At 38.5% G+C, this 26,593-nt stretch overlaps 1 protein-coding gene across 1 annotated transcript; it reads right to left on the bottom strand.

The window, feature by feature from the left end:
• Nucleotides 1–24,453: 24,453 nt before the first annotated feature.
• On the bottom strand, nt 24,454–25,949 carry LOC111910069 (uncharacterized). The gene is made up of 4 exons (XM_023905861.1): nt 25,820–25,949; nt 25,101–25,190; nt 24,890–25,008; nt 24,454–24,819 (listed from the first exon to the last, which is right to left on the bottom strand). The coding sequence occupies exons 1-4, from the start codon at nt 25,947–25,949 to the stop codon at nt 24,454–24,456; spliced, it is 705 nt and encodes a 234-aa protein (XP_023761629.1).
• Nucleotides 25,950–26,593: the final 644 nt, after the last annotated feature.

The following is a 26,593-nucleotide window of genomic DNA, read 5'->3' as shown; positions in this document are numbered from 1 at the left end:
TTTTTAAGATCTGTCACTGTCAATTCAGGATCCTTTGACTTCCGATTTTCGTTTGAATTCTTCATGAAGAGCAACCCTTCGCTTTTGTTGGCCGTAACAGTCCTCTTTCCCTGTTTGATTGTGATGCGGGCTCTGCTGCCTTCAGGTTCCTTTTCAAATCTGTCGACAATTGTAGTTGTTCTAGGAGGAGGTGGATCAACTGGAAGGTCGCCTGAAGTAGATTGTGTGGGGGCCATGGGAGGATCCTCAATTCCGTGCGGCTACTGAAATAACGCTTTAACTTTATTCCCGAAGGCATCATATAGAACGTTCTTCAAATTGAAGTAGAAGTTAGTCACAGAGCCAAGATTCGTCTGCAAATCCTTAATCTGTTTAGATTTCTCTTCATCCTTTTCTCTAAGCACTTAAATGTGAGAAGTGAGTTGATCCATTTGAATGTTCTTTTCAATCAGTTCTTGACTGAGAACACCAATCTCTTCTCGAAGTTCTAACATTGTAGACTTGTCATCACCTGAATGCTCTTCTCTGAAAGATATACCTTTGCCACGAGAGGAAGAGGTTGGACTGTGTTGAGCAAGGTGCTTGGCGAGTCTGATAGAGGCCTCATCAAGCAATGGTCTTGTTGGGGAATAAGTTGGAATACTAAATGGTCCGCCTATCTCAGGCACGGTACTTGGACCTTCATGGGATTGGAGAGGTGGTGTTGCAACAGTTGTGGTGATAATAGTGGCTGAAACAGGTGGTGACTGGTTTTGAGTGAATACTCCCTACCTCAAATTCTGATCCATTCCTTGTACAGGAGGCAGAGAGGTTTATGCCTGTGTCGAGATAAATGTAGGAGTAGCAGAGTCTAGGGGAGGAATGCTTGAATCTGTATCCCGTTGACTTGAATTTTCTTCCATTTGGGTAGACGAAGGAGGCGTAGGATTGAGAGTCTTCTTTGCAGCCCTAGTCTTGGTTGCAGTTTATGCAACTTCATCAACCTTTTCGAAAAACCTGTCAAAGAGGTCCAGATCTGTGTCAAGTTCAATTTCCTGTTTAAAATTCAAGATGAGGGGAATGGCAACATTGTCAAGGCCTGAGAAGTCCATATCATTTAGAAATTCGTCATTTCCTTCATGTTCTTCTCTATCTCCAATAGAATCACTCTCATCTTCCACAATCTGTATCATATCATGTTCTGATGCAACTCTGGCCACATGAGATTTTAAACCTCCTTCAATTTCAGGTTCAGAAATAGAGATGACCACATCGTCAGTCTCTGTAGGACCAGAAGATTTGTTGTGTTCTGACTGCTCATTCTCCTCGGCAAAGATACCAAATCTGATTAAAGGAAATTTCCCTTCAAAGTTGAGCTTTCCTGATCTCTTTTGCTTCATTAAACCAAAAGCACTTGGACCGACTGACTTGATATCCAGGGTCTCTCCTTTCCTTTCAATCTCAGGATACATGACGTTAAGGATCAGTTGGATAAACCTTGGATACATCAGAAACTTGTCAGTTTTGTTTCCTTCAACATTCAAAATCATCTCATGCAAGATAAATTTAGGAAAATTAAAGTTTACTCCAGAGGCCAAAGCAGTGATGTCACCAGTATTTGCCAGAGATATCTCGTTAGCACCAGATCTGCGTCCTGAAATACAGCTCACAAAAACATGAGCCATATATTTCCAACAAGGTGGCAATAGCTTCTTGTGGGTTGGTGGAAAGGTTCATTCATAGCCCATTTGTCCAAGAACTTCCTTAATCTGGTTATCATTAATCTCTCTTGGATATTCATGCTTATCATCGATTTGTAGGGCTTCTCGAATGATGTCTTCTGTGACTAAAACTTTCTTTCCTTGTATATATGCCTCAAGATATTCCTCATCGTTATTGTTCCTCTTTACATAACGCTCCTCCAAAATTCTTTAATCAGACATTGATAAATTGTTGGACTGAATGTGAGAGCAGAAACCAAGCAACATCTTCTCACACCATCAACAATAAATTTGAGATCGAGATGGCCCATTGGAGGATCTTCTAGTAAGATGGACAAGTTGTGCACTTTTGCGAACTCAGAGTCTTCCATGATTTTCTAAAAATAAAAAAATATAAACAACACATTAGAAAAATCAAGAGATTTAAAAAAAATTAAATTAACATTAAATACTTATTAGCTGCACACGAGTCCAACCGCACACGGATGGTGCGGCCGTACACGGGTAAACTCCACACGTGGCAACCACACACAGACCAGCCGCATACGGTCAGTCGCGCACGGTCAGCCGCACACGTACATATGATACCGTTTTCAATGACGATTTTGATCCAAAACAATATTATGACAGTCGTTTTTATGATATTAACGAGTATTAACCTTAAGTTTTAATGAAAATGAGGAGATATCGTAAAGATGAGAAAGAGAGAGAATCAGAGGAGTGTACGGTCGAGTAAGGGTAAAAAATAAGTTATGACCGCACATTCCTCCTTTTATATGGTCCAATGATTTAGCGCCGGCCCTTCATATTTCCTCTTTTGCCAATAAAAGCTCAACACTCAAAATTTTTCAAACAAATCATTTTGAGGATTAATAAAAAAAATAGAATAGAATTTTCAAAAAAAATTTATTAACCTTAAAAAATTTAAAGACTAAAAATAAAATAAAAAATTTCAAAAAATAAGAATAAAAAAATAAAAAAATAAAAACTACTAAAATTTAATTTTAATAGATTTTAATCCTCTATCTTGAAATTGATTAATCATTTGGGATCAAAGTTGTTAGACAGTCGTTTTCAATTTATCAGCACCTCCCCTTTCATGAATAGATCTGGTCGATCGTCGGTATTGTGGTCCGCTTAAGCACGAAAAAATTATGACAAATTTTGGACATGCTATAAATGACCAGACAAGATGATCCTATATTCCTAGATAAAACTTCCTAAGGACCATTCATCTGACGACGACCAAGGATATTGTTGTCCACCAAAATTGAGCAGCGAGGTCTACAGACAATCTTGAATTGTTCAGTTTTAGATGTAGTAGAACATGTTTCCCGCTTCCTGATATACCCCAATAATCAAGAACGTCCGAGATACTCCTTACTTTAGGTGAGCAGACTATTATTCATAGAGAGGATAGATTTATAATATTCATTATTAATCAGATATTTTGAGTGATTTAGAAGTAGAAGGTTGCATATGTTGTGTACCAGGTCGGATTATGAATCACGCAAAGGAGACAACATATGGCTAACAGACAGGAAGAATAGCATATATAAAATTCATTTAGACAGAGTTGCATATGTTGCAGTGCGGGTCGGATCACTTCCAATCACGCAGAGGAGGCAACATATGACTAACAGTAAGAAAGAAAGAATATAATTTTCTATAGACCTACTTTATCAGAATTCCCCAGTTGCTTCGTCAATATCGGAATCAAGGACAGAATCCATACATTGAGGAAAAGTAAAACCAGAGTTCTAGATACGGGTTCTTTAGTGTGACTGGAGGATTCTCATGTATATCTCTCTGCTCAACCTATCCAAGCGTCGTATTGTCAGGCTAAACGGATCTATCTAGTTCAAGATTTATCAAGTCTCTAGATTCCTTAAGTTCATCTGCACCTAGTCAAGTCCATTAAACTCTTCGTGCCTACCAGCGCATCGAACACAAAGTCTAGACAATTCAGCTTTGGTACTTTACACAGACTCAGATTGCTCGTTATCACTTGTTGATATCTCTTCCCAAATGATCACTTCACATAACTCTTTTTTCCTGATGTTTTTGGATTTTATAGATTTTCTAATTTTTGTTTGGTTTTTTGTTTATTTCTCCCCCTAAATTTGTGCATGGGTGAGAATAAAATTAAAATGCGCAAATTTAAACTAACCTAACAAAAATTAATCCTCAAAGCGAATCATTTTCAGAAAATTAACCAGCAAATCGAATCGAGCTTTGTTAAATGGTTTGGTGAACAGATCCGCTACATTATTATCAGAGCGGACCTGTTCTAGACGAATGAGCGAACACTCAAAACATTCTCTGATGAAATGAATTTTGATGTCGATGTGCTTGGTTTTTGAGTGCTGGACCGGATTTTTGGCAATTTGGATCGCAGCCTCCTTATCACAAAATATAGGGGTTTGTTGAAAATTCAAACCGTAGTCCAACAGCTGATGTTGGATCCATATCACTTGAGAACAACAGGCAGACCCAGCGACATACTCCGCTTCTGTAGTGGAGGTTGAGACAATATGCTGCTTCTTGAACTACCATGAGACCAGTCTATCTTCCAGAAATTGGCATCCTCCTGAAGTCGATTTTCTATCAAGCTCGCACCCGCCATAATTGTTGTCTGCAAAAGCGTAAAGATTAAATTCTGGATTTTTCGGATACCAAAGACCCTGTTTTGGGCAACCTTTGAGGTACCGAAAAATCCGTTTAACAACATTTAAATGAGAAAGTTTAGGATTAGCCTGGTAGCGAGCGTATTGACAGACCACAAACATTACGTCTGGGCGACTGGCAGTTAGATAAATAAGTGATCCGATCATTGATCGATAGTACGTCTGATCTACGGATTCACCTTTAAGATAAGGAGCCAGTACAGGTCCCTCCGCCATGGGTGTAAGAGTAGGTTTCGCATCTCGGAACTCGAACTTCTCCAGCACATCATCCACATACTTTGCTTGGTGAATAAGGTTTCCGGTTGAAGATTGTTAGACCTGATGCCCCAAAAACATGGTCATCTCCCCAAGCGAACTCATCTCGAACCGTTTCTTCATCACGGCCTCGAACTCTTTGCAAAGCTATTGGCTCGTCAACCCGAAAATAATGTCGTCCACATAGATTTGAACAAGAATTTGATCCGGACCGACATGTTTGATAAATAAGGTTTGATCGATGGTACCTCGGGAATAGCCGTGATTGAGCAAATGCTGAGTTAGGGTAACATACCAGGCTCTAGGAGCTTGATGCAGCCCATACAAAGCTTTGTCTAACTTGTAGACACGGTTGGGAAGCTTTGAGTTAACGAAACCGGGCGGTTGGTCAACATAAATCTCCTCCTTGACCTTGCCATACAAGAAAGCCGTCTTGACGTCCATTTGGTATACTGTAAAGTTCATATAGGAAGCATATGCGAGGAAGATACGAATAGCCTCCAATCGTGCCACTGGTGCATAAACCTCCATATAATCAAGTCCCTCAATTTGCCGAAACCCGCGAACCACTAATCTCACCTTGTTACGCACAATGACACCTGAGTCGTCTTGCTTGTTCCGAAAGACCCATCTGGTGTCAAGAGATTTCTTTCCTTTTGGCAGCTCCACCAACTTCCAAACCCCGAGCTTCTCGAATTGATTAACTTCTTCATGCATGGCGACAACCCAGCTAGGCTCATTCAAAGCCATCTCGACATTTTTGGGATCTATATGAGAAATAAAGCAAGAATAGAGACACGTATTAACATCTTCACTCTGACTTTGCGTTTGAACACCGTCGCCCAGTTGTCCAATGAAGTTCTCTATTGGATGGCCGCGCTGAATGCGTGCAGGGATCTCATAGCTGATTTCATTGATAGAGACTAGAAGATTATGGATATTAACTACTCTGTCATTTGCTGTATGATCCACGGTAGATGAACAAGGTTTGTTTGTCGGATCTGCTACAAACTCTTCAGCAATGCTTTCTGGAAAGAGAAGTTCCATCAAATTTGAAGTTACAGCGGAAGTCTCTTGGTTCGTGAACTCTCTTTCCACCGGAGTTAGAGGAGTAGCAACAGCATCAGGAGAAGATTGTTGAGGAGAGGAATCAGAAGAATCAGTGTGAACAGAGGACACCATTGGAGGATCAGAAAAGATCAGAGGTGGTCTGTAGACAATTTCCTCCTCTTCGTCTTCAATAATGATCTTCGAACTAGACGCAGACCCTGCTTGATTATCTGATGACACATTAAAGGATTTGAAAAGAGATGTGTAATCAAATAGCCAATATGGACCCACTCTAGCGTCTGTCTCATTTTCTTCAAGCCAACGAATGTCGAAAGACTCCACAATCTGTTTTGTCTTCTTATTATAAACCTTGTATGCAGTTCGAGCAGCATATCCAACAAAATAACAATCATCGGCTTTTGCATTGAATTTGGGGTTGGATTCCAAGTGGAGAAGGGTGCAAGGACAGCCAAACACTCGGAAATGGCTGACAAAGGGTTTGTGTCCGTATAGAATTTTGTACGGTGTTTTCATTTTGGCTTTGTTGATCAGAACACGATTCTGAACGTAGCATGCCGTGTTAATCGCCTCCGCCCAAAAGAACACAAGAAGTTTGGAATCACAAAGCATCGTCCTTGCAGCGTCTTTAAGAGTTCGATTCCTACGTTCGGCAACACCGTTTTGTTGTGGTGTGCGAACAGAACTGAATTGACGCACAATCCCTTTCTGAACGCAAAAATGGCCTAGAATAGCGTTCTTGAACTCTGTTCCGTTATCAGTACGCAACGCTTTCACTCGGTTGTTGGTCTGATTCTCGATCATTACAATGAACCTTTTGATAAGGTCAGCGATCCCAGCTTTGTTGGACAGAAAGAAAACCTAAGTGAACCGAGAGTAGTCGTCTATCACAACGTGGCAGTATGAATTGCGATTGATGCTGAGAACGTTAACCGGACCAAATAAATCCATATGTAATAGGTCGAGCACATGACTAATGGAGCTGATCTGCTTTGGAAGGTGTGGTTTCTAATGATGTTTTCCTTGAGCACATGAAACACATTTGTCAAATGTAATGAAATCTCTGACAGGTAGACCTCGGACCAATTCGTTCTTTGCATGTCGATTCAGGTTCTTTGCATTAGTGTGACCGAGACGACGATGCCACAACATCGCATTTTGTTCTGAGACTTTGGAGAATAGGCAAGTGACTTCGTTGGGGATGTTACTGTTCATGTCTATGATGTAGGCATTCCCATCCCATTTAGATTTTACAAAAATCCACTCTTCTGGAATGACAACACCTGGCTTTAAGATCAGACATTCTTTATTTGTGAAATGAGTTCAATATCCCTTGTCGCAGATTTGGGACACGCTCAACAGGCTGTGTTTCAATTCTGGTGCATAGTTAACATTCTCAAAATTCAGCACTCCATTTGAAACTGTTCCCTTTTGAGTTATCTTTCCTCCTTCGCCTCCCGCAAAGGAGACATATCCCCCATTAAATGTCTGAATGCCGTGCAATTGGGATATATCTCCGGTCATGTGCCGGGAGCAGCCGTTGTCGACATACCAAGGTCTGACGACATTCCTCCGCAACTGTCCCTGCACGATGAACGAAATTATTTAGATTTGGGGACCCATATCATCACAGTCCTGGATTTACCCTTCAGTTTCACTGATTTTTCATTTTCATGAGATTTCGAGGTAAATGGTGATTGTTCTGAATTCATTTTAGATATCCACTGAAAGTCAGGTTTTGAAAATTTATTAGTTTGCTTCGAGCTGGTGGATTTTCTACTCGAAGAGTTTGAAGATCCGTTCCTGCTTTTTGACAAAATCGACTTGGGCTTAGCCTGAGCTTATTTTGGCAAACTATTGTTGAATTTATGAAAAACTTGTTTATTCTTTTGAAAATCGCTCATTTTCTTGTTTGGTTTTGTGTTTAAGTCACCATTTCAAGAACGAATTCTGGGGAATGTTCTAGTGAAAGATCGTCCCCGAAATTCATTCTTTCCTCTTCTCGATGTGTGAGATACAAACATTCGATTCAAATAGTTTCTTTCAATCTGTCCAGCAGTGCCACAATTAAAACATGTTTGTTTCTTATCAATGATTTTGACACTGCTATTGACAAATTTCTTTCGTTTATTGTTGTTTACAACACTTTCACATTTGCAAGAAAGATCACAAGATTTTGAAGCAGATGTGGAAGATGTAGAAACATTTGAATCAGACATAGAAACACTAGCAAGCACATTATTATTAATTTCAGCCTTATCAAAGTAAACAATACCACCAGACACAAAGTTGTCTAATTTCGAGTTTAATGTGGACTCATTACATAAACTAACACCAAACTTTGACACATCATTATCACTAGACTCAAGAACATCAAACTTTTCATCTCTTTGCTCCCCCTGAGTTATGGAATTATCTGCACTCAAATTGGAAATGTTAATACCCAAAACCTTATCATTGGACTGTATTGTTTGCTCAGAAGCTGACTTTCCATATACCGTGTAAGATTCTCTATCAATTTCTACTTGAGACAAGGGAATAGCAGTGTAGTTATGATTGAAGGGAGGGGGGACACTCTCAAATCCTAATCCAACTTTTATCTGATTTCCATGAGTGATATCTCTCCAGTGCATTTGTCTCTCAATCATTTTTGCAATTGTTTCACTTGACCCATCATATTTTTTAAAATTAAATTCAACATTTTCAAAACGTGTTTTCAATGAGTCAAGTTCAGTGGACACAACTTCAAATTTTCGTTTGAGATGATCATAATTTTCACATTTGTTGTTGTAGTCTTCTTGCAATTTCCTAAAATCCTTTATTTTATTTTCTAGTTGAGTTTTTAAGGGCTTTTGGTTTTTCCTAAGTGTGTATCCCTCATATTTCAAGTCCTCGTTCTCTCTCTTGATTAATTCTATTGATTCTCGCAAATATTTAATAGTTTTAGCGCAAGATGGAGAACAACTAGATTCACTTACCTCAGGCTTGGATGGCTCAGAAGTAGTTTGCACCATGAAGGCAAATTGGAGATTCATCATTTCTTCTTCGAGATCTGCCTCCGTCTCTTTCTCCTTGCAATCCTTGATTTGGGTCAGAAAAGTATTTTCAGGTCCTGAGATATTCAGGGCTTGAATTTGATCTTCCCAATCAAAGGATTGGGCCACCATTGCCAAATTTGCAGATTGATTTGTTGATGATGATCCTTTGTTGTTGTTGCTGTGGACGTAGGTAACTGGCACCACTGTTCGATCAGAATTTTCCCATTTTTCAGGCTTTGGACATTCCCTAGCAAAATTCCCTGGCTCATGACAGTTGTAGTAGCGAAGTTTGCCTTTGTTAAACCCAACCTTTTTGTCAGAATTTACACTCCAGTTGTTTTTACTAGTTTTCTTGGAGAACTGCTTTGCCCTGAACACAACCATGACTATTTGCCAAGTTATATCCATATCTTCTATATCTTCAGGATGAATTTGATCAAGATCGACAAACGAAAGTTGTGGAGAGAGTTCTCCAGCCATGAAAGCATTATAGCAGTATACCAAACCTATAGCAAGAGGCATATTTTCTTCCTTTTCTTTCATGTTTGACATCTGAGAGCTGAAAACATGAGACTGAGAAGGTACAACGTTAAATGATCCAGCATTGAGATTAACTTGTTGAGGCATGATTTGAGGTTGAGAGACTTGAACTTGTTGCATGGAAAGAGGAACATAGGATGTAGGTTGAGTCGATTGATGAGTCAGGAAGGGTTGAACTTGTGGAACATGTGTAGTTGGAGTAACTTGAGGAGCTTGTGCAACTATGAAGCTTGAAAAAACATTGTTGTTTGAGGTTTGGATCCCTAGATTTTTAGTGGAATAAGAATTAACATGATTAATATCCCTCTGCTTGTCATCAAGATCACAAGCTTTGATGATAACCATTGTTTCTGCCAAACTCATCCTGTTTAAGTCTTTTGTTTTCTTAATCACTGAGACATTCATGTCCCAGGATTTTGGAAGAGAGTTTAACAATTTCTTATTGATTTCTGATCTTGTTACTAAAACACCTGCAGAACTCATTTCTGTAGTGAGAGTAATGAACCTTTGGAGCTGATTCTCAAAAGTACCGCCTATGACATAGTTGAGCATGTTGAACTTTTGTCGAAGCATGTCCTAACGACTCTGCTTCATATCCTCATTACCCTCATAAAATTCGATTAGAGCTTCCCAAAAACCTTCGCAGATGTAGACTCATGGAAACCCTGAGCAATTTCTGGAGATAATGACATCGTAAGTGTAGCAAGGGCTTTCTTCTGTTCTTCAACTCTTTCGAAATCCTCATCTGTATAATTTTCAATTCGTTTGTCGACATTGACTTCATCCACTACTGTAGTGATTCGAACTGGTCCTCTAAGTATACTACGCCAAATCTTGAAATCTTTCATTTTAATATACTTTTCAATTCGGTATTTCCATTCTGGAAAGCCTTCAGCATTCAAAAGTCGAGGAATCCGAGAAGTTGTTCCCATGATGGAGTCAAGCTCTTGATATACTGTCATGTTTTGAGATTCCATGATTAAAACTTTGAACAATTTTAATGATTGAAACCGCACACACAATATTCACAATTAACTGTACACTCAATAACACACACAACCGCACACAAAGCAGCAAACCGTACATGTAGCAGTAAACCCAACCGCACACGCAACAGCAAACTCAACCGCACACACAGCAGCAAGCTCAACCGTACACACAACCGTACTCCTTCAAAGTTCCAACCGCACACCTTCAAAGAACTCCAGCCGCACACTGTAAAACACAACCGCACAGTCAAAAGAACTAGATATTTTGGACAAAATTTAATTCCAAACTAGCAAACACAATGATTTAGTAGCTGTTCTTCAATTCAAAAGAATGAATGTATCTCAAAAACCACAATTTTCTTTAACTACACAGTCAAAAATACTTCAATTGATACCGAATTGGCTCTGATACCAACTGTTAGTCCCAAAAACTATAGATCCAAATCAGTAATCAGTGAAGTAATAACAATCAAAATAGAATGTAGAAGAAGTAGAAAAGAAATAACATCAAGCATGCACACATCTATAGCTCATAAATGTCAAGTACACCTTGAAAGTACACACAGATTAACCATTGTTCATTCGTCACTCACTTCTGACACACTGACACAAACTAAAGCTATTTATACCACTTGTAGCAGCACACAAGAGTGCAGCCGCACACGTGTGTACGGTCGCACACACAGGAACGACAGCACACACTCACAGCTAAGCTATAACACACCCCATCATGCTATCAAGACCTATACAAAAGAATGCCTAACCCAAACCATAAAATCATAGACCATCACATAAGCATAAACATAACTTATATTGATTATCACTAGTGATTTATATCTCCTTAATCTCTCAGTTTAATGTGACTTCATATCAACACCTGTGATATAAATAAACTGAGTGGGTCAGGTTGGGAAACCTGGTGGGTACATAGGGATTTCAATCCCACAATGTTATATCATATATACAATTTAGAACTCACAAAATATACAATTTCACCATATATATATATATATATATATATATATATATACACACACACACACACACACACACACACACACACATATATATATATATATATATATATATATATATATGGGAAAAGTGAATATACCTAACAACCCTATATAAGCTTATATACCTAACCTTTAAACTACATCGTTTTGTTTGATTTCCACAAATCTGATTATTCTAAATTTTAATTAAAATAATAACTTCCTTAATTATATCAAAGAAACGTAATTATATCTTGAAATTTTGACTTTTTATTCTCAATCGAATTAATCCAAAGCTCAATTGAATGTTGTTGCTTGCTGTAAGTGGGAATTAAATACTTTTGTGATTTTCTTTTATCACGAAATTAAAATGTGAAACTTATGCGATTTTCCAATTAGGCATCTATACACATTAATCATCCATTAATGGTGATTTTGGAATTCATGTTTGATCATTTATGTAATCATTCGTTCCATTAATTTTCTATTTCTTTATCTTTACTCCTCTCGTGAGGAATCCAACTATGCATTAATGGTGCTAATCGCTAATCAATTGAGTAATTAATCAACTTGTATGCATTAGTTTTATTGATTTAATATTTGATTTTGTTCGGAGGCGATTTATGTGGATATATTAAGCGTAAATAAAAAAATAATCACATTGTAGTTTAAAGGTTAGGTATATAAGCTTATATAGGGTTGTTAGGTATATTCACTTTTCCCTATATATATAAGCAACTCTTACCTTACCCCGTTAATCCTTACCTCGGACCTTAAATTTTACCCCATACTCTCGGATCTAATTCATGCTCTCGGATCAATAATTGTGCCTATTCCATATTCTCATATTAGGGACAAGTGTCTATGTGTAAATCCATACTCCTGGATTAACGACGAATAACTATGTCATATCCATACTCTCGAATTGAGGACGACTGACTATGTCTTAATCCATACTCCCGGACTAAGGACAACTGACTATGTCTTAATCCATACTCCCGGATTAATGACAGTTGACTATGTCCAATCCATACTCTGGGACTAAGGACAATGATTGTGTCTAATCCATGCTCCCGGATCAATGACATATACTAAAGTTCTATTCTCTGGGTATAACTCACTTGTACTCGTAAGAAAATACCATCCAATATTCCTCATAATTAATTTAGGTTTACTCTTTATCCTAAATCATTATATATAATCAGGTATGTTCTTTAACACGCATTTCGGGCAGCATCAATTAACTCGCACATAAACGTATAATTATTACTTCAATCAATACTTGTATTAAAATCATGTCCATGAAAGGGACTATGCACTCACTTGAGAAGGTGGTGACTCGGCATTCAAACAACACTTCGCTACTCTCAACACAGTTTTCCTCGGACAAAACCTAGTATCGTTGCCACTAGAGTTTAGTCTAATATTCACCGAGACTAATTAATAGTCTAGCTATTATTACTATTATATAAGCGTTAAACAATACTTACATAACCCATAATAATAGCCCAAGTACTTATTATAAGTTCCTAATAACGTTATGATGATTAAGTAAAAGCTATATTCAAAATGGCGTAGGCGTAGCTCACTTACAGCGGGTTTTCTCGAAAACCGGGGCTTCGCTGGAGCAGCGTTACCGAGCCGAAAGGATCTTTTCTCAGTGCTTCAGGAGCCTTGGGGCTTACTTCGGGTGCTAGGGGGTTTACCTAGACTTTAGGGGGGTTAGGGAGGCTAGAGAGAGAAAGTAGAGAGAGAAAGTGGAAGAGGAAAGGTGTGAGAATGAATGGAACCCGACACCTCTATTTATAGGCTGAATTCTTGATGGACTTGCCGAGTCGGTTCACTGACTCTCCGATTCAGTGCCACGTGTCATCACCTGATGGCTTTTCTTGGGGAGAAAGCCTTGGCCCATATTCAGCCATGTCACCCCTTTTGCGACAGCACCCTGCCGACTTCTAAACCCCGTAATTTTCACATACGAGCTCTGTCTTCGACGTTTTTTTCCCCACGCGTAGGTAAAAACAAGATCTACAACTTTCATTTAGACTTCGTTGGCTAATTATCGTCCAATCTTAAATTTAACAGTAGGAGGAGATTAGATTGTTAAATGACCACGAAGAATTCGTAACTCCTTCATACGAACTCCGTTTTCGTCTGTCTTTTTACCGTTGAGTTCCTATTAATGAGATCTTCAACTCTTGTTAAGATTGCATAAGCCAAAACCCGCTCGAACTAAAATTCGAGTTTCGGGTCGTGCACTACTATGCAAATCTTAGAAAAATCATAACTTCCCCATACGAAGTCGGATTTGGGCGTTCTTTTTTTGTATCTTCTCGGTTTAACATATACTAAAACTTTTGTTTAGATCACTAAGGTTAAAAATTCCTCTATCGTAAATTCACTATTTACGTCTCCCGGTGCCATGCCGGTTTTGCAGTAAAACTTTGATGAGCCATAACTTTTTCGTTATAACTCGGATTTCGGTGTTCTTTATATGTATGGAACCCTTGAAACATATTCTAAAACTTGGTTAAGATTATTTATTCTAAATAATATTTTGTCGAAAAGTCGTTTTCGACCCCTATTATCTCTAAATTGACTTGCCCGGATCTACGGACATTACAATTATCTCCCCCTTACGATGATTACGTCCCAAAGTCATCAACAAAATAGGACATGTACAATGACTACATACATTATCTCTTCAGCCTAGGTAATAATCGTAACTTCTATGTTCCTTCGAATGAATATCTATCTCTTGGACTTCTTGCTACATACGGTGCTCGATCTTGCACCCGCTCTTCCTACCATGTTGTTGATGGGTTTTATGCATAAGAACAATCTTATGTGCTCATACAAACCCTAATGCTTGGATATAGGTTTCTCTATTGTACATGCTTTGAATCCAAGACTTACAAACCTAGATCTATCATATATAATTCGAAATTATCATAAAGACAAATCTAAGTGGTTTACCTCTTCCAAGTGGCTTGAATCCTTGTAATCTTCTTGATCTTGAGCTTAGAGTCACAATTGTAACTCATCTAATGGTTCACAAACCCCACAAGCAATAATGCAATATGAGAGAGGGAGAGAGATACTAGAAATCGGCCCTAGGGTTCTCTTAGACTAAAGTGTAGCCGATTTCCATAGCTTAGGGGTCTTATTTATACTTGCAGGCTACTAGGGTTTCAGTTTAAACCCTAATGGACAGCTTAGCCACCAAGCAGCCCAAGGAACCTTCTGGAATAAGGCCTTGGACGAAAATATGATGGATCCCCATCATAATTTCATTCCCCCTTAAGTCCATGAGGTTTCCTTAACCCAAAACTCAACTATCACACATTTGATAGTTTATACCCCTTTATTTAATTAATCTCTTTTAGTCACCAAATTAATTCCTAATTAATTATGACTTATACTAATTAAATAAATATGATTTCTCCTTTAATATATTATTATTATAATATATTAATAAACCAGAATATTCTCTCTCTCTCTCTCTCCTTAAATTACCTTGTCACGTTGCTTTGGAGAAGGCAACCCAAAAGGACCATACACAACCGGGTCAAGTACATACCAAATATAGTTACGGGCTTAGACACTAATCCAACAGTTGTAACCTTCAAATGAATATCTATCTCTTGATGTCTCTATGACTCTTACTATCATTATTATATGCCAGTTGTAGGGGTGAAATAGACTCGATACTGGTTGAAAGAGACCGAAGGGGTTGAAATATATCCAATACCGGTTGAAAGAGACCGAAGGGGTTGGAATAGACCCAGTAGTGGGACTGTATGTTGTGAGAGGATTAGTAGGTAGTAGTGAGTTGTATGATTGCTAATTGCATGTATTATATGCATACTTGATCATGATTGATTATATGTCGACATATTGTATTTGGTTAGGTTGAGGCGGTCCTGCTTTATACGGTAAGCTAAGATACCCAGAGCGGGCCAACTGTAAGACATAGGCACGAAGGCTTGGGAGAAGTGGTAGGGTTGAGGCGGTAGGCCTTACAAACCCTAGGTATTCCAACCCCATGGTTTATTAGACCCGACATATTGGTATTCCAGCCCGAGGTTGATTGGATTAATATGCTTATGATACGAGGGTATTCCATCCTAAGGATGATTGGACCCATTGTAGACATGCCTGGTATTCCAACCCGAGGCTGAATGCGTCAGGTAAGAATGTTTGTGTTTATGCCTTGTTTTGTGTGATGGTATTTGGGGGAAACTCACAAAGCTTTGGGTTTACAGTTTTGGGTTATGTTTCAGGTACCTCAGATGATCGCGGGAAGGCGAAGGTTTGATCGTGCACCTCCTCATGTTTTGTGTTATGATTTTGCGAAAACTATGATATTAAACATATTTTAAAAACTATTTTGTAAATAAATATGATTTCTGGTTGGTTTAAAAAGTTTAAAATTTTCATGAATTTTATGGGTGTTACAATTTTGGTGTATTAAAGTTTAGATTTTGAATGCTTGATACATTATTATGGATAAAGTTGGAAACTTTATCCATCTAAACATCATGTTGATTCATATTTGGAAGTTGGAGACTTGGACTTAATGGATTAAGTTGAAAACGATGCATTTTGGGTCCCTTTGAGACTTAAAGTCTAGATCATGGTAATTTGGACCTTCCTAATGGATAAAATTAGAAACTTTATTTATTAAGACCTTGAAAAGGATAAGATCTGAGCTTTGGAGCTATTGTAATCGGAAGAAAATGGATTAAGCTCATTTGAGTTGTTCATACCAGTCCCCATGACATGGCCTTAGGCTTTCACGACGTGGCAACTGGGGAATTAGCAACTATTTTGGCATTTTGTGCCCACAACGTGGAAAAGGAAGGCCAGGACCTGGAGGGATGCTATTTGACAATTTTGACATTAACTTTGACTGTTGACTTTTTGATTAGTTTGACTTTTGGTCAAACTTGCGTAGAATTGAGCATTTGGCTAAGGATTTGTTTCGATTTGGCGTCATGAATCTTTCGTTTGTTGTTTTGGTTGTTGAGGTAGCTGTTGGGCTTCTGTTGAATAGTTCAGGTGAGTCTCCTCACAATATTTGTCGGTCGAAGGCACCAATGTCTTCCCATTGTTATGTTATAGGATGCTATTAGTCTGTGTGACTCTTAAATGTCTTTGTATTTAATTTTGGGCGGCGCTTGATGAATGTAGGGTGGGGTCCAATGGCTACTGGTCAGGGCCAGGATGTCCGGTGGGTGCCGATGTATGTATGCATTTATGTATGGTAGGTGATATTTTGGGAACTCACTAAGCTTTGTGCTTAGGGTTTATGTTTAAAATGTTTTAAGGTACTACTGGTTTCAAAAGGATGGGTCGGGCTTGATCATACTACATCCCCTGATGATTTATTCCGCATTGATTGTTTATGATTTTACTCTGATTGTCTTTTGGGTTAATGAATGAATGGTTTTTGACTTACTAAGAATTATAATTTTACTCGGTATTTTTGGGATATTACAAGTTGGTATCAGAGCCTTAGTTTAAGGGGTTCGAGCACACTCTTGGGTGTGTCTGAACTCAAACTGAGTATTTTTAAAATCTTTAGAAAATGATTTTCAAAAAAGGTTTTTAAGAAAAATAGGTGCGATGCATGCAATCATCTGAGCTCATGTAAGTATTTCCCAAAATACCCATACATGTGTTACGGTTATTCTTTTGGTATGAGTATATGAGAATTGCATGCTAGATTAAGGGTAAGGATCTGCTCAGGATTGCATAATAGAATGTTAGGAGAGATGCCTTTATATTCCTGTTGGTTGAGCTTTCAGAACTACATGCTAGTATGGATTTCAGATTATTGAATAGAATGGTCTGAATAGGTGAGACACTGGTTAGATTACTCAATCCTCGAATGCTGCTTGCTTTGTGCTTTTAGGGACCTTTAATAATATCGACTAATTATTAAGCGAATACGTTAGGTTACATGTTGTGGGATTAGATAAGTTTAGAAGGTTAGGTTTAACTATGTTGCACAGCTCTTGTTTGAGACCAACCATTGTAGTGTGAGACCTTACAGTCGAAGAATTTTCTAGTGCCTATAACATGTAATTGTATTCGTGAGGTAGTTAGAAGGTATTAGAGGGAGTATCTTCTGTAGCTGACGGAGGAGATTGGTGTGAAGGGAACCCTATGACAACTTTGGAAGAATGTTAGAATGTTCTTGCATGAGCATTCTCGAAAGAGGGATCCTAGAAGGAGAAACTAGGAGGATTAGCAGCGTGTACCCAGTTGAGGTCGGGTGCTTATGGTTGGATCAGACCAAAGTGGACATGAGTAGTTACTTAGAGGATCTAGAACAATTCTTGAGGAAAGTATGGATAGGTGTGTAAGGTAGTATTTGTTGGATTAGTCTCTAAGGCTATAACTATATTTGGTAAGTACTTGACCCGATTGTTCATGGTCCTTTTGGGTTGCCTTCACCACAGCAACTTGATAGGATGATTTGTTAAGAGAGAAGAGATATTATTGTTAATATATTATGAATATAATATATTAAAGGAATAATAATGCTATTTGATTAATATAAGTCATATATTAATTGAGAATTAATTTCGTGACTTAAAGAGGTTAATTGAATAAAGGGGCATAAACTGTCAAATGTGTGATAGTTGTGTTTTGGGCTATGTATCCTTATGGATATAAGGGTGGATTGATTTTAGGGTTAGAGGACCATAAAATCGTCAAAGCCTAGTATCTAGGAGGATCTTGGATTGCTTAGGGCCTAAGTTATTCAATTAGGGTTAAGGGTGAAACCCTAGTAGCTCATAGTATAAATAGATCCCTAGGGTGAGGGAAATCGGCACTCATGCAAGGCAAGGAACCTTAGAGCTGATTTCTCACCCTCCTCTCTCTCTCTCTCTCTCTCTCTCTTTCTCAAGATCATTCTCTTTCTAGTTGGTGTTTGTAAGCCATTAGAGGAGTGACAATTATGACTCTAAGCTCCAAGAAGAAGAAGTATCAAGCAAGTAATCCAAGGTATTGTTCTAGATCCATATTCATATGATTAGATTCAATTGTTTGCATTAGATCTAGTATTGAAAGTCTTGGATACAATGCATGTTCAATTAGAGAAACCTAGATCCAAGAAATTAGGGTTTGCATGTGCACATAAGAAAGTTCTTATGGCTCAAACCCATCAGTGGTATCAGAGCATTGATTGATTTCTACTGAATTGATGCATTGGTTGATTGCTTGTTGCTTGAAAAATTCGATTTTTGTGATTATGCCTGATAAACTCGGCGAGTTCCACTGTTGACTCGACGAGTCCATAGTGGGAACTCGGCGAGTTCTAGCGTCAGAAGGAGGTAGTTTCGGGATTTCTTGTTGTTTTACTTGAGGATACTTGCCTTAACTGTTTTGGGTCATTACATTCCGATTTTTAATTAAATATATGTGTATATTCTTGACCAAACAAAAGATAATTACCAATTAGTTGAATAATAATTTCCTTATATGATAATAATTGATTATTTGAATTGAATTGGTGGATTGTCTTGCAAGTAATATTGAATAAGATCAAATTGAGATAATCTAATTAGTTGATTTATATTATTTGCTATTTGATCCTTATGTTTTGAAAAGTTTAAAACTTGTCCTCAAGTTTTGAAATTTAAGTTTTGTGATTAAAAGTTTAATTTGAATAATTTAAATTTCAAACCCTAGAATTTTACAAGTTTAAAATTCAACACTATACTAATATATTATTACAAGCTTTATATATGATTAAAAATGCTAGTCTTACCGTTAGTAGGCCTCATTCACGAAGCCGGTCTATAAGGTGGGTATAAGGTTGCTGCCTATAAAATGGCGCTTAATGGGTGTACACTCACACCCACCGCTTGCTTGACTGATTGAGGGTCGTTAGGCGAACGGGTAGGATAGGGCAAACCTCTTCTCATTAATAAGTATAATGAATCTATTTAAAGTAACTAAACTGTTTTATAAAATTCCCAATCTTAGTTACTTTAGGAAAAGTGAATTGATGCAATCCCATGAAATTACACTTTGCACCCTTGTTTAGATGTTAGTGGAGCGTGTGTGGTTAACCGGCACACTATTCGGTTCTAAGCAAAGGTGGAAAAACATGATTCATTGTTTGTCATAGTTCGGTGGAGCGTGTGTGGTTTACCGGCACATCGAATAGGTGATTGTAACAATGAAGGCACCATGTAGATTTGCATGATTATTCACACCCGCTTTGTGATCCTCGGTATCCCAGTCACAAACTAGAGGGGCATATCGAGATTTAAACATGCCATTGAAAGGTTCAATGAATCTCAAAGAATCTAGGAATTCTCAATACAATTAAAACTTAAAGCTTATGTTTTTCATGGTGAAGAATTAGTGAATCGTCATTCACTTATCTCCAAATTATTTGCATGTTGGATCACGGTATCCCTTTTCTAATGTGTAAATAATGTTGTTGGGTCCTAGCCCTAAATTTTCATTTTGGGTGTTAATTAGGGACTTAATTCTAATCAACTTTGTTCCTTTCTATTTGTAGATGTCTAACGTAAACAACGCTGCTGCTAGCTCATTCATGCTAATGAGCCTTTGTCAAAAAGTGACTTTCGATGGATCGAACTTTAGCGAATGGATAAGATACATTCGCACGATCGCGCGTTATGAGGACAAGGAGTGTGTTCTCGATGAGAATCTCGAGAAGATCAATCCAGAAATTGCTACTCCCGAAGAAATAGCTGTCTTTGAGACACATGAACGTGATGCAACGAAAGTCCATATCATCATGATAGCCACAATGGACTCCGAATTCCAAAAGTCCTATGAGGACATGTATCCTTATGAGATGCATCTAGACTTGTTGGAGAGATATCACCAAAGCGCGAGGCAAGAGCGCTATGAGATCATAACGAATATGATCACTGCTAAAATGGGAAGTGGAGAATCTCTAACCGTGCACTTGCAAAAGATGCAAAGGTATGTCGATCGTCTTCGCAAGTTGAATGTCAACTTTGGGGAAGATTTGGCTATCGACATTGTTCTTCACTCATTGCCCTCATGCTACAACCAATTTAGGATAACCTACCACATGAACAAGGAAGAGGTCACCCTAAGCAAACTCCAAGGGCTCCTAAGGACTGCTGAGAGCAACCAAAAGGACAAGTCTGTTGTACCAACTCCCAATCCATCCGTTGCTCCTGTTTTGGCTATTGGGCAGGGAAGGGGCAAGAAGTGGAAGGCTTCTTTGAAGAACCACTGCAAGGGAAAGTCCCAAGATGGTTCCTCTTCTAGTGGGACCAAGGTTGATCCTGCTAAGCCCAACCCTAACCCAAAGGAGGCAGAGTGCCATCATTGCCACAAAATAGGGCATTGGAAGAGAAGCTGCCCGAAATATCTACGAGCCATCAAGGATGGAAAGATCAAGCCATCTTTTGCAGGTATATACACAATTAAATCTAATGATTCATCTCATGCTATTTCTTGGGTTCTTGATACAGGGTGTGGTTACCACATTTGTTCTGATTTGTAGGGACAAGGAAGAAATAGGGATGTGGAGCTTGGAATAACAAATCTAATCATGGGGAACAGAAGATCATCGCCTGTTACCAAGATTGGAGTGTATTCTTTAGTGCTTAGTAATGGATTGAATTTAGATTTAAATAATTGTTGCTACTCGCCAGATATGGCAAGAAACCTCATTTCTTTTCATGGTTTATTGAGACAAGGATTTAGATATTCGTTTAATAATGAGAACGGTTCGATTTATGCTTATCTAAATGGTGTTTTATATTTTGAAGAAATGCCTTGTAATGTAATTTATGAAACTGTTATGGTTATAGATAACTTAGGAAATGATGTTTTATGCATGGATTCTTCCAATGGTATGGATAAAGCATGTTTGTGGCGTTGTCGTCTTGGACATGTCAACAAGAAGTGCATAGCCCAAATCCAAAAGGATGGAGTGTTGGAGTCATTCGACCTTAGGGAAGATGACACGTGTGAATCTTGTTTGCTTGGAAAGATGACCAAGTCACCCTTCACTGGTACTTATGAGAGGGGTGAGGGTTTATTGGATCTCATACATTCCGATGTGTGTGGGCCCTTTAGATCTACCTCAAAGGATGGGAACCGTTTCTACGTGACTTTCACCGATGATTATAGTAGATATGGGTATATTTACTTAATCAAGCACAAGTCAGAAACGTTTGAAAAGTTCAAAGAGTTCAAACATGAAGTGGAGAATCAACTGGGCAGGAAAATCAAGATGCTTCGATCCGATCGAGGAGGAGAGTACCTAAGTCTTGAATTCCACGACTATCTCAAGGAATGCGGAATAGTTTCGCAATTGACGCCACCTAGGACACCGCAGTTGAATGGTGTGGAAGAAAGGTGTAATCGGACCCTGTTAGACATGGTCCGTTCTATGATGAGTCGTGCTTCACCACCTATCACATTCTGGGGGTATGCCTTAGAGACTGCCGCCCATATCCTTAACCGAGTCCCTATAAAGAAGGTTGCCAAAACACCTCATGAGATGTGGACCGGGAAAGCGCCCTCGTTGGCACACATCAAGGTTTGGGGCTGTGAAGTTTTCGTAAGACGAGAAACTCACAACAAACTCAAACCTCGTAGTGAGCGATGTATTTTCATCGGCTACCCATAGAGATCCTTTAGATATCTCTTCTATATACCGAGTGACAATGTTGTCTTCGTTGCGAGGATAGGGGTTTTCCGAGAGCGAGAACTCATAAGCCAAGGGGACAGTAGGAGGCAAATCGATATTTAAGAGATTTAAGAGTCGAGTGATGAAGGAACCTCTAAAGCTGGTGCTCAACCCGAGGAGGAAACTCCGGTTGAACCGATTGACGAGTCCTTACCTCTTAGACGTTCCGAAAGAGTTAGAGTTCAACCCCAGTTTTATGGTTTTCATATTACTACCGAAGGGGACACGTATATTAGTGATGGTACACTAATAAATCTAGATGAACCTAATAGCTATAAGGAAGCCATGGCAGGCCCAGAGTCTGTAAAATGGAAAGAGGCAATGGAGAGCGAGATTCAGTCCATGTATGACAACCAAGTTTGGAATTTGGTTGACAATGTGCCCGGACGTAAGACGGTTGGGTGCTAATGGATCTTCAAAAAGAAGACCGACGTGGATGGGAATGTGCACACGTATAAGGCACGATTGGAGGCGAAGGGCTTTACTCAAACTCTCGGAGTTGACTATGATGAGACCTTCTCACCAGTTGCTAAGATAAAATCTATTAGGGTGATGCTAGCCATTGCTGCATTTCATGATTATGAGATATGCCAGATGGATGTCAAGACTGCTTTCCTTAATGGGAAGTTGGCTGAGGATGTTTACATGGCTCAGCCAGAGGGTTTCGTCGATCCAAAGCATCCCAATAGAGTGTGCAAGCTTGAGAAGTCCATTTATGGACTTAAGCAAGCATCTCGGAGATGGAATCTTTGCTTCGATGAGAAAGTCAAAGAGTTTGGATTTGTACGAAGTGAAGATGAATCATGTGTATATGTCAAGGCCAGTGAGAGTATAGTTAGCTTCCTCATTTTGTATGTCGATGACATACTGCTCATAGGAAACGACATCCCGACTTTGCAGCAGGTTAAGTCCTGGCTCGGGAAGTGCTTCGCTAAGAAGGACCTCGGAGAGGCTTCCTATATTTTGGGAATAAGGATAGTGAGAGAACGAAGTAAGAGACTAATAGGACTTAGTCAGAATACTTACTTGGATAAAGTACTAAAAAAATTTTGTATGCAAAACTCGAAGAAGGGAGAACTACTGATACAAAGTAATGTTAAATTGAGTAAGACTCAAAGTCCGAGTACAGAAGCCGAGATAGTTGAGATGAGTCGAGTACCCTACGCTTCCGCAATTGGCTCAATCATGTATGCTATGACTTGTAGTCGCCCTGATGTGGCCTTTGCTTTGAGCATGGTCAGTAGATATCAAGGGAACCCGGGCAAAGCTCATTGGATTGCGGTCAAGAATATACTTAAGGACCTTCGGAGGACCAATGAATGGTTTTTATTCCTCGGAGGGAGTGATGACTTAAAGGTGCGAGGGTATAGTGATGCAAGCTTCTAGACCGACAGGGACAACTACCGTTCGCAGTCGGGCTGGGTCTTTACCCTTAATGGAGGGGCAGTGACTTGGAAAAGTTCCAAACAAGAAACCGTAGCTGATTCAACGTGCGAATCAGAGTACATTGTGGCGAGCGAAGCGTCAAAGGAGCCGATGTGGTTGAAAAACATCATTGGTGATCTTGGAGTTGTGCCTACCATAAAGGAGCCTATGGAAATTTTCTGTGCTAATGAAGGAGCGGTTGCCTTGACCAAGGAACCGAGGGATCATGGTAGATCTCGACATATCGACAAAAAATATCACTTTATTAGACATTGAGTAGAAGAAGGACACCTCGTAGTAAAGAGGGTATCGTCGGAGGATAACCCAGCAGATCCGCTTACGAAGGGACTGAGCAGGGTTAAGCATTTGCAGCACGCTAGGAGCTTTGGGCTGAAAGACGATATTAGTTTAGATTAGATAGTTTTGGAAACATGTAATAGATAAATGTAATTGACATTTGATGATTATATAAAGGAGTATTATTTATATGTAAAGCTACTGTCTTATGTTAATTGTTTAACTATTGTTTCACTTTGCATGTTTTGACTTCCTGAACAATTGAGTTATTAAGAATAATCGAATTATTCGAATGGTACACAATCGTTCATATGTTGGAAGTAGGTATGAATGAAGATTGTCATGAATTGGTGTGTAGATTGTCTAAAAGGTATTAGAAATAGCAAAGGTTTTCTACAACGTTCATGAGTGCTTATGAACAAGTTTTGAGCATTGGAATAAACCCGCGGTTGCTGGAATCACTTTATGGAATGAGACACAAGCAAGGTTGCAGAAATCGCTTGACGGTAGCTCGACGGTCGACTGGGGTTAAGGGATTAATCGGTCTCGACGGGGATTAATTGGGACCATTATTTATTAATAAAAAATTAAATATATGCTAAGAAATTAACCATAAAAAAAGTCATAACTAGTATTTAAACATTTAAGTCATAATCCATCATATTACAAGTCCAAAATAAGTTTAATACTAATAGAAACACACATTTTCATATATTTAAATTTCCATATTCTTTTAATCTTCAAGTTCTTCCACTATTTTAACTCCATCCAACTCATATTCATCTTCTTCAAACATTTGCTCCTCATTGTCAGATTCGAAATCTTCATCAAAAAGTTCTCTCGGTGTTGAACTTTTACGGGGTACTTGATTATTATTAGTCCCAAGAGCTTCATCAATTGCTTCCATCACTGATTCGGGGTCAACTTCATCTCCATCTACCATCCATTCTTGAGCTGCATGAGAATCATTTGCTAAAAGCACTTCCAAAGTCCTATCTTTTCTCTTTTTGTTTTTTTCCATTAGATTAGCCTTGAATTGAACACAAACAAGATTGTTCAATCTATTTGTCTCCAATCTATTACGTTTCTTTGTATGTACCTATAAAAGTAGACATAAAAAAAGGTTAAATGCGTTCTTGATATTTAAAAATTACAACTTTATAACTAACTGCTTCAAACGTGCTCCAATTTCTTTCACAACCCGATGAACTACTAGTTAAAGAAAGAATCCTCATTGCAATCCTTTTCAAATGAGGAGTTGAGCCACCAAAAAGTCCCCACCATCTTGCTATAATTTTAAAACAAAAACACATTATTAAATTGATAGATATAAAATTCTATTATTTTATAAATTACTAAAATAAACAAAAAACACATTACCCGGATCAAAGTCGGCATTGTTCACCATACAACCTTTAATTGCAAGATCCGATCCAAATCTATCAACTTTTTCCTTGTATTTTGGCAAATCTATCATCACAACTTGTCTTTGTATCTCAAAATCTCCACAAAGTAATGTATCCAAAAAAATTCAAGAACCGCGTCCATTACGTCAGGATCATGTTGTAGTTGGAAATCCTTATAATGATAATAAGGATTCAAAAGATAATCCGTTTTATATGCCCAAATTGGCCAACAACCTCCAACATCATCTTGAAGCTATCATCTTCCAGTGCATGAAAAAGAATTGCAGTTTTATATGCCCACCTACTAATGAATTTATGACACGCTAAAATTCTTTCTTTCCGAACAACATCGTTAAGATCAACTTTTTTCCCTTTCCCTTCATAATTTCAGGGTTTATTTTGTTTGCATAGCCATCCATGGGGCCTATATAACTTGGTGCTTTCGACTTTAAGGAATCTTTTATTTCATCCATTTCAACACTATCATTTAACACTTGTATTGCCTCCGATCTTAAGGCCTTATCATGTTCGATTTTAGCTTTCTTTTTTATCTTCCCTTCGTTAATAAAATTCCGCATTCACAATTGATCATCTTTTGTAGAGTTTGGACATCGACTTATATTTCCCGGCACATGACCAATATGTTGTTTCAATCTAGTTACCCCCCGGTAAACACTTTTCCACACAAGTTACATTTCATTGTATCCATTTTGTTTTTATCCGGGCAAAACCCATATTCCCAACCAATATCATCTGAGTTCCGTTGATGAACACCGCTCGCGGTTGATCCCACTGATGGTGAAGCCGAATTTTTGGATGTCATTATTGGAAACTGTTATATACACCAGAAAAAGACATCAAAAATGCATCATAAATCATACCATCACAACATATATCTTCAGAAATCAATCAATCATAAATTCATAATAAATTAATAACACAATTACACAACAAACATGCACCTAAACTACAACAAATCATAAAAAATCAGCATAACTAATTCTTATTCTCATTAAAAGGCAGCATAATAACTAGATAATAGCAAGTTAATAAAAATTTTTGCTGCATAAATCAAGAACAAATGCAATTACATACTATATTTCCCGAGAGGCTAAATGGCAGGCTGCTACCCAGCAAACAAGTGGTACCCAGCAAACAGAATCGGTACCCAGCAAACGTAATCAAGTACTCAACAATTTTTAGAAAAAATGAAAAACACATATCGCCTCAAGGTTGCTGGAAGAAAACCGAATTTAGATGGGAGAAATAGAAAGAAATACATACACAGGGACAAACGAAGAAACAGAAATCGCATATGGGAGAATTCAGATGCGATAAATACGAAATTTGTTTTGGAGGAAAACGAATTCGGTGCGAGAAACAGAAATCGCATACCTGAAGGATGAGTATCCGTTCGCTGGTGGTTCGTTGGTGGTTCATCGAAGGCTTGTGGGTGTCGGCTTCAGC

The sequence above is a fragment of the Lactuca sativa genome, chromosome 5 (genome assembly GCF_002870075.4).
Source record: "Lactuca sativa cultivar Salinas chromosome 5, Lsat_Salinas_v11, whole genome shotgun sequence".
Classification (NCBI taxonomy): domain Eukaryota; kingdom Viridiplantae; phylum Streptophyta; class Magnoliopsida; order Asterales; family Asteraceae; genus Lactuca; species Lactuca sativa.
The sequence above is the reverse complement of the archived record's forward strand: the minus strand, read 5'-3'. Positions and strand labels throughout refer to the sequence as shown.

Bases quoted from the DNA above. Each gene is read 5' to 3' on its own strand.
- LOC111910069 (XM_023905861.1), bottom strand. From the start codon at position 25,949: ATGACATCCAAAAATTCGGCTTCACCATCAGTGGGATCAACCGCGAGC. The intron at 25,191-25,819 runs GTAACTTGTGTG...TTGTGATGATAG, and splicing joins CAAAATGGATACAATGAAAT to ATTTGCCAAAATACAAGGAA. The intron at 24,820-24,889 runs GTTAGTTATAAA...CTACTTTTATAG, and splicing joins ATTGGAGCACGTTTGAAGCA to GTACATACAAAGAAACGTAA.